The sequence below is a fragment of the Sorghum bicolor genome, chromosome 1 (assembly GCF_000003195.3).
Source record: "Sorghum bicolor cultivar BTx623 chromosome 1, Sorghum_bicolor_NCBIv3, whole genome shotgun sequence".
NCBI lineage: Eukaryota > Viridiplantae > Streptophyta > Magnoliopsida > Poales > Poaceae > Sorghum > Sorghum bicolor.
The window spans coordinates 60,504,827-60,514,201 of NC_012870.2; the positions used below are offsets into that span (position 1 = coordinate 60,504,827).

The following is a 9,375-nucleotide window of genomic DNA, read 5'->3' on the forward strand; positions in this document are numbered from 1 at the left end:
GCAGTTAAATTTAGCCAGCTAAAATTTAGGCCTTGTTTAGATGCAAAAAGTTTTGGAATTTTGACACGGTAGCATTTTCGTTTTTATTTGACAAACATTGTCTAATTATGGAGTAACTAGGCTTAAAAGATTCGTCTCGTGATTTACAGGTAAACTGTGCAATTAGTTATTCTTTTTATCTATATTTAATACTTCATGCATGTACCGTAAGATTCGATGTGACGGAAAATCTTGTAAAGTTTTGGGTGTATCTAAACAAGGCCTTAGCTGGTGCACCCAAACAAGCCCAAGACGAAGGGAGCAGTAATTAACAAAATAATGCCGCTCTGGTCTCCTGCATTTATTCATGATATGATTGATTATTACGATTTGTTAAACTGTCTTGTCTTATCTTTTATATACGCAATTACTCCTACCATATACCAAGATGGGCAAAATAAGCTCCACTTCCTGCAGACGACCAGTACGCGATCCAGACATGCATGAAACGAAAACGATGGGACGACGTTGAAGGCTAGCGTTCAGCTACATACATGTATATATGTATATGTATAGATATAGTGTGCTGCCATGCATCTGTGTGGTTCAGCCGTTCAGGCCGTGGATGCCATATATTGCCGCCGCCGCGTTCATGTGTGCAGACACGCAGGGTCGGCCACGGAGCCCAGCAGGCCGGCTTCCCCGTGCCGGACGCCGTCGAGGAGCAGAAGCGCCGCCATGTCCGAGGCGTCCTCATTGTTCCCGGCAGCATGCGTCCCCAGCGGCGGCTTGCCGCCGCAATATTCCGGGTGCAAGCCCGGGCCCTGCCCGGCGGAGCGCTCCTCGTCAGGGCTGAGCTGGGACGCGACGAACCTGTCGAGCGCCCTCCAGTCCGTGGTCGCCGCGGAGTCTCCCTCGCCGTCAACCAAGGCCATCAGGTGGCTCCCCTGGTGCGGCGCCATCAGCGGCGGGCTCTCGAGCTGTGGGAGCTCGGCGAGGCGGCTGGAGTACTGCAGGAGGGCGGCACTGGCGGCGGCGGCCGCCGCTGCACCATCCGGCTCCGCCGGCGACTCTTGCTTGAAGCGCGCCGCCGCGCTGGCGACGATGGGATCGTGGTAGTACGAGTAGCTCCGGTCCCATGCTCCAGCGACGCTGCTCCGTGGTGGGTGCATTGTTCGCTTCTTGAACGCTCGGCACACCACCCAGCCTTCTTCCTGCGTGCATACAGAGTTCTTGCCTCAAGAAGCTGATAACAACGTATCAATGTGGATGAATTCAGCTAATTGGTGCTACAATTTCATTTCTAGGATAAAATTGTATTCCAACGTTCACCAGCTATATCTATTTTTACTTTATTTATTAAATAAAATAAAATAAAAAACCTCGAAGTACGTCTACACTTATACTTCCTTACCCGTCCTGTTACTGATTGGGCCCAAATCTTTTACAAGTTGGGAAATTTAAGTGGTCCTACAAGGTTGTGTGTGTTCAAATGTTATGTTTAGCAACCTAGCTAGGCCAATAAGTAATACTAAGAGCATCTCCAGAATTTCTATAAAGAAAACTCCTAGTTTTGATTTTTAGTAAAAAGGGCAAAAGTGTCTTATTACAGTTTAGTAAAAGAACTTCTAAAAAAAGATACCAAATATCCTCTCTAACTCGTAAGTTTCCGCAGTTGAGAGCAACTCCATATCTGCTCTCTGTTCATCAATTTTTTTGGGAGATAGAGTAAACCGAATGCATGAATAAATTAGGAAAATAAAGGATTCTAGATGAGAAAATTGAAAGAGACAAAAAAAACTATTAAAAAAGTTTGGTTGGTTAAAATTATTTCAATTTCCTGATATAAAATCTTTTAGGAAGCTAGCATAGATGGTTGGAGAAAGTTTATTAGTTTAGCAAGTAAACTAAGGGTCATTTGATACAGCTAACTTTCACGAGTGAAATAGCTTTTTGTCCACGAACAGTTTTACTAGTGTCTAGAGCTATTTTTAGAAAAATATTTGGTAGAATAAGTTCTCTTGATACATAGGATAGAGAGAGAGGTATGAGAAGCTAGTATTTATGGCTTCATCCGGTACCCACTCTATATGAGAAATTGAGAATAAATTTTAAAAAGCTCCACTTGAAAAACTGTTTCATTTTACTTTGTTTAGAAAATAATAATAAAAAACAGCTCTAAGCAATTCCTCGTACGACGGACTGCAGAGATGAGGAAACGACACTATCTGAGAGCCGGTCTTTACCGTGTGTCCGCTTCTTTATCGTGAGCAACACACGACAAAAGTTGGGTTTGTCGTGTATCCAGCCCACGCACACGGCAAACGCCAAGCACACGGTATACCTGGCCTTTGTCGTGTGTTGCACACGGCAAACAACAGACACACGACGAACTCAAACCTTTGCCGTGAATAACACACGGCAAAAACAGAACACACGGCAAAAGCTAACCCCACGCTAACACCCACTCCCGAGCGTCAACGTTTGCCGTGTGCGGCGTTAGGCACACGGCAAACACAAACTTTACCGTGTACCAGGGGTGCAGCACACGACAAATAATTTGTCTTTTTTTTCAGATTTACCCTTCAAATTTTTTCTTCTCTACACACTCACCATTTGTAACTCCATACTCAAATTTCACAAAATTTGAAACATGTTTGCTATATTTTTGCAATTAACATAATTTATTTTCATTTTTCCGGATGCGGTCAAATTTGAACTACGAGTTAATGAAATAGTTGGAAAAAGATATCGAAAGAATGATATTCATGTTACCCAACCTTGTGTGAGAACACACATTCGAAACAAAAATGACTTTCGAATGTCGTGGTTAGGAGACACGACGTCGAACGTGCGTCGGTAATTTTCAAAAATTCTAATAAATGCTATTTTATTTCATAATTTCTGAAACTTGTACATATGTCATGTTATCATACATAGAGGCCATAGAAAAAGTTTGGGAAGATTTCGAACAAGTTGTCACGTAGGATGTGTAGAAACGGACAATCGCTGGAGAAGTTTCACGGAGTTTGAAGGAGCATGAGTTGGAGTAGGATTTGACTTTCATATTTGAGTTTGATTTCGAAACTTTTTCTATAGCACTACACCACATAGGTTGTGTCGTGTCCAAATTTGAAATTTTTTTGAATCGTTTGCTATTTCTTAATTATTTTTAGTATTTTAATTGAAAATTTTAAAAATTGAATTTTTTAAATAACCTTGGATAGAAAAACTCTCTAAATAAACTATGTAGATCTCAAAAAGTTATGAAACTTTATAGTTAACAAGTTTTTGTTTTGAAATCATCTTGTTATGCAAAAACTACGTTTGAATTTCTCAAATTTGAAATTCAAATTTTGTAAACGATTTCAGATGGAGAAACTCTCTAAATAAAAATTAGATCCCAAGAAGTTATGAAACTTTGCAGTTGATAACTTTTTAATTTGAAATCATTTAGGACCTCAAATTATTAATTTAAACATAATTTGGTATAAGATTTGAGGAACCGAAATGCAATATAAACACAAGTATAAGTATAGTGTGGTGCAGTGGTTAAGAGTGGAGGCACATGAGAGAGAGGTCATGGATTTGCCGTGTGGCCACAATTTAGCCGTGAATAAAAGTAAAATTCACCGTGAAAGAGTTTGTCGTGTGTTCTTCGCCGTAAGCAACACAAGACAAAGCCTTCGCCATGTGCGATTTGGGCTTTGCCGTGTGCGCCATGCATATGGCGAACCCCCTCCCATCACGTAGTGCGAGGAGCGGAGGCTGGTGAGCAAAACTGCTGGCCGATCCGGGGTCCCCCGTACGTCCTGGTGCCCTCTGGCCTCGTCTCCGGCGGACAGCAGCGGCGGCCGGAGTAGGAAGCAGCAGAAGCAGCACGCAGTTGACTGACTAGCTACATATATAGTATGCAACAATGCCAATGTATGCACGGAGCCACGAACGAATGAAAAGAGAGACGATAGATCGATGATTGCCAAAGGTGATAGGGATGCAGTGCCATCAGCTAATAAGAAGAAGGTCTTGCCTGAGGTGCGGCGTTCTCGTCGGTCTCCAGCCTATACTCGTGCATGATCCAGTCGGTCTTGCGGCCGTTGGGCGCCCTCCCCGTGTAGAAGACGAGCGTCTTGCGCATGCCGATGAGCCCGCCGCCGCCGTGCTTGGTGTCGCGCACCGCCTTGTCCCGGCCGGTGGCCTTCCAGAACCCCGTCAGCGTCGCCCGGTTCGTGCGCGTCCCCGTCGGGTACTTGCGGTCCTTGTAGCTGAAGAAGTACCAGTCACTCTGCTCCTCGTAACCAATCTTGCAGTGCTCTTCACACATCATCCACACAGAGAATAATTAAGATGATATATAGCAGTGAGATCTACTACGAGCATTGTTCAGAGACATGTATATTGCGATTAAAATGCTGCCACTGACCTTGGAGATCCCATGGCTCAATGCGGTAGAGGTCAACGTCGCGGATGACGTCGAGGTCGATCTTCTGCGAGGCCACCTTCTTCCGGAGGTAGTAGCCGACGAGCTCCTCGTCCGTGGGGTGAAACCTAAAACCAGGAGGGACGCATGACTCCATGATCAGCACCACACGCTACCAGCAGCTCGTAAAATCAGCCTGCATCAAATTCAGCAACGCCTGCCTCAGTCCACCTGACTCAGACACAACAAAGTGGTGCTCGAATCATTCAAACATACAGTACACTGAAAAACGCAACATGTGTGCGTAGCAGGGCCTGCATTTTTATAAGCTGCAGTTTTGAAAAGGCACTCACACACTCACACTCGCACTCACACGTACAGAAGGAGAGACAGTAGTACTGCAAGCTTGACTACTGGTTGGCTGTGGTGTGGAGTAGAACTACTGTGCAAACGCAGGAGGCCAGGATGTGCATGGACGAGGATGTATGGGTTTCAGTGCTTTTGGAAAAGTTTAACGCAGGCGCAATGCACCCATGCCGCATGCTGGAGTTCGACTGTAGTGTAGGTCAGTCTCAGTATTGTGAAGCCGGCATGGACCTGGACATTATTATTAGTAGTACAAAGGGTACGGTAAAAGCCTGGGAAGCAGGCCGGGGCAATCCACAGCAATGTTGCAGGCAGTGAATGATGGTGTCGAGGTTTGATCAGGAGCACACAAACACATTGGCCATAGTCAGCAGGGAATGATAGCTGCCACAGCGGACAGCGCCGTGGCCGTAGGCGAGTGTATGGCCTCGTTTAGTTCCCAAAAATTTTGCAAAATTTTTCAGATTCCCCGTCATATCGAATCTTTAGACGTATGTATGAAGTATTAAATATAGATAAAAATAAAAACTAATTGCACAGTTTGGTCGAAATTGACGAGACGAATCTTTTGAGCCTAGTTAGTCCATAATTGAACAATATTTGTCAAATACAAACGAAAGTGCTACTATTCCTATTTTGCAAAATGTTTTGGAAGTAAACAAGGCCTATGTATCTGATTTCAGAAACCAATAATGCTATTTTGCGCAATCTAAAATCTATCAGCTGAGATGGAGCTCCTTGCTTATTGCTTATTTAAAAGAAGAAAAACAGAGGTTTTCTGCAGAAAAGTGTGGTATATATGGTACACCTTACTACTAGTAAATAGTAGGAGGAGGAGGAATTGCTAGAAATCTAGTATGTATGCCAGCAAACTCCATTGCAAATTATGCGGGTCTTGGCATATATCAGTACCAATGACGTGAGCAATGCGCCATATGCAGACTTGGCGACGCACATGGGAGTGAGAGACTGAGAGAGAATACATATAAGTACGTATATAGAGATTCATATGTATGTATAAATGGAGATGAGAGACACATTCAGAGGGGAAAGCCGTCTTTTGGATGATCACTTGATCAGGCTTGTTGCCTGCTGCTCTGGGGACTGGAGGGGCTGGCCCTATAAAGTTAGCAGGTAGTAGTAGGGCACAAACACAGTTGGGTCCTTACACACGGCCTCTGACCACTCTGTCCCTTTGTCTAGAAATTCCTTGGCAAAGCTCTGCTCCTTTTGTGGCCCCGCGCGCTGCATAACGAACTTAACTAGAAGCTTGTTGCATGTCTTGTTACCTATATATATGACCGCATGCAGTTGTATGCGTGTGGCACACAAAGACAGATAGAAAACGCTTCATTGAAACCAAGGTGAAAACTCTAGAAAGGGATTTAGTCTGCGAAAAAAGGCTTTATAAGAGCATATGCAAGAGTATCTCTTAAACTCACACTCTAAATCATCATTTGGAGAGTCATTTGAATAGAAATCCTTCTCCATATGTTTCACCCTCCAACGGTTTCTCTATGTTTTGTGCGCATTCTAGAGAACCAATCCTGCGGTCTCCACTTTAATTAGCGAGAAATATAGATGGTTATATTTGCTAATGAAAGAAAGAAGAAATTATTGGAGGATATTCTTTTTCACCAAAACTTTTATCATGACAATAAGAAAGGATATAAAGAGACTCTTAAAGTTACTCTAACGCGCAATAACCCCCTCATCCCCACCACCACTGCACCACCCCCCAACCAATTTCAAACATCTCCGTGACTCCGTCTAGTTCTTGTCGTCTCCCTCCTCCAATCCTTATTAGACCAAACATGTCACTTATTAACCCCCAATATGCCAATATCTCTCATATTCCTTGACCTATATACTCCTCTCACAACCACTCGTTAAATAACCTACTCTCCTACAATAACATCCATTGTCAATTTTATTTCTCCTTCTTTCATCTCAGATGCTTGCATGCATGCTATTAGTAATGGCCAATGTCAACACTTAGGACAACACATTACGGATTTAGGCCTTGTTTGGATAAATCGATTCCCTCCCAATACGACGGGGATTGAAGGGGAAAAATAAACTAATTTTTCCCATCAAGCTCCCTCTGAATTTCGCCACTGCATTCCAATCCACACAGTGGGGAATGGATTTATCCAGCATGGCCTTAAATAATAAGTCACAAGCACGGAGAATAGACGGTTTAATTGACGTAGTAGCCATGTATGGATCTAGGAAGCACGTACGAGTAGTGGGAAGAAGTTGGTTGGCTAACGTAACATCGTTGGCAACAATATTGGCATATACCGAGCATTGGTATAGTGTGTGTGGCAATTATTTGTCTCAATGCTGCACTATCTTTCCATCTAAACTGAGGTTTACTTTGGGCATGCATATGTCCAGCACCAGTGCCTTGGCAGCAGCTCTAAAAATGCGCTCCTTCATTCTTCCATCAATTTGGCAGTTCTTGGTCATGGAAGGTGGAACAAACATTGGAGATGCCCTTAGAGTTTCACTGCCCATGTCCATTATATGAAGAAAATGTTTTAATTATTACGAAAGAAAAGGAAGAGATAGAAAGGAAAGGAAAGCGAGTTGTTTCGTTCATGCTATCTATATAATGTGCAAGATCACTCCAGAATGCAGCCCAACTTTTTAAAACGAAATTATATCTATTTATTCAGAGAATGGATTTTGCAGATAGGAGTACCAAATGAACAGCAAGCAGCAAAATAGATCAATAGGTATTGAAAAAGCCTAGCCTTCTCATATATATATATATATATATATATATATATATATATATATATATATATATATATATATATATATATATATATATATATATATATATATATATCTGACTGGCCAGTACGAGATCAGCAAGAGAACGTAAGAGAAATGAAATACTAGGGTTATACGAGACGAATACAGTGATCCAGTCATCCAATTAAATAACTAAAACACAAAAAGGTCTCGTGGACATGGACCCGACAATCGATAATCTCATATGCATCTCCTTACCCACAGAAAGGGGGGAAAAGAAGGAGAGATCACTCCAAATCTCTGATAACACAAAACATGATGCACAAACAACCCCCCAAAAATTGCAAGAACAATGCTTTCATAAAAAAGGAAATAAAAGAAACGCAAGAACAGATCCAAAAACATAGATCCTTCTACTTAATTATGCACAAAATTGATGATTTTCATGAGCCGTAAATAGTAATGTCTCCAACTGACCTCAAGGGATCAAATACTCTACACACAGCGGGAGTACTTTCTTCAGGCTAGCTAGCTAATAACTAGTTTGAGATCATGAAGAGGCAGGCCGGGAGGGAGAGGAAGTGCATGCGTGTGAGCCTGTATTGGAGACTGGAGGTGTGAAGAAGAGGAGAAACAAATAACTAGTTGAAGGGGAATGAGAAAGGTGGAGGAGGGTGTTTAAAAAGGAGGGAGGAGGGCTTCCCTTTCCTTCGCGCGTGGGTTGGGGAAATGAAGCCCGTGGGCCCTAGGGGGACCCTTTTGGCCACCAAGCTGATGTCACGTTGTCTTCCCGGCAGAGGCCTCTTCTGCTTCTTTCCTTCATAAGCCACACTACAGTATACACGGTTCCAATCCTATACCTATACTACTGTGCTTGTGAAGGTACTGCATGACTGTGTGCTATATCGTCGACGATTGAGAATGCTTTTCGAGAAATTTGAAGAAATCGACACTACAAAATATAACATATTGAAGCTGAACTACGGGGATGGTTTCTGCTACGGATGACACCTCTCCTTAGGGCGACAACTAGCTATCAAATTCATTCATCATCAGTGAAGTGAATGGAGTTTGGAAGTCTTCATCATCAGTGAAGTGAATGACTCCACCTCCTTAGGTCTGCAAGTTCTTACAGTGATGCAACCAAGAATGAGTGAACCTGAGGGGATAGGTTAAGCTTGTTTATCTTAAATTATTTTTTGTTCTTTTGGACAAATTTCCAACCATTTCCATCTATATGGGATTGGCCTTGCATAGTTGCACTTGCATGTGCTGTCATTGTTGTTTATCTCTGATAATAAAAATAAAAGTACACTTTCAGACAATCATGATGAGATGAAAGCAATGACTCCTTAAGAATAACTGTTGCAGTCTTAACCACTCATAATATTTATCGCTGTAGATGCTTTTGAAATTTACTGCATGTGCACTCCATTAGTAATATCTAGCTTTATACACCAGAATCCAACTATAACAACCGGTATAATGAACATGTAAAGGACCAAAAAGGCACGAGCGGAAATAATGTGCATATAGAATGGCATGATTAAGGATGATTACTAGAAACAATACATTACAGTTTTGTACTGATTACTGGTCAAATTCTTGTGCAACACAACTCCACCTTTCCCCAAAAATAATTCTAATGAAGCATACATTGCAAATTGTACTTGTGCTCATATATACTATAGCTACTAGTAGTACTTCACAATATTTGTTGTTTGAGTTAGCAGAAAAATTACAGAGATAGCTAAAATGATCATCTTACCCTTAATATTAATATCCTCTTAAGTAGTATGAATGAATGAGAAAAGAAGCCAGTTATTAATGGTGCAATTAAGAGAGGT

At 42.2% G+C, this 9,375-nt stretch overlaps 1 protein-coding gene across 1 annotated transcript; it reads right to left on the bottom strand.

Annotated features, from left to right (window-relative positions):
• LOC8062617 (NAC domain-containing protein 105) lies at positions 340–8,171 on the bottom strand. Its single transcript, XM_002467552.2, has 4 exons — positions 8,006–8,171; positions 4,403–4,595; positions 4,010–4,293; positions 340–1,193 (listed from the first exon to the last, which is right to left on the bottom strand). The coding sequence occupies exons 2-4, from the start codon at positions 4,554–4,556 to the stop codon at positions 630–632; spliced, it is 1,002 nt and encodes a 333-aa protein (XP_002467597.1). The 5' UTR covers positions 4,557–4,595; positions 8,006–8,171; the 3' UTR covers positions 340–629.

Coding starts and splice junctions, on each gene's coding strand:
- LOC8062617 (XM_002467552.2), bottom strand. CDS start 4,556: ATGGAGTCATGCGTCCCTCCTGGTTTTAGGTTTCACCCCACGGACGAG. Junction 4,294..4,402: donor TGAGCCATGGGATCTCCAAG/GTCAGTGGCAGC, acceptor TGATGTGTGAAG/AGCACTGCAAGATTGGTTAC. Junction 1,194..4,009: donor ACGAGAACGCCGCACCTCAG/GCAAGACCTTCT, acceptor GTATGCACGCAG/GAAGAAGGCTGGGTGGTGTG.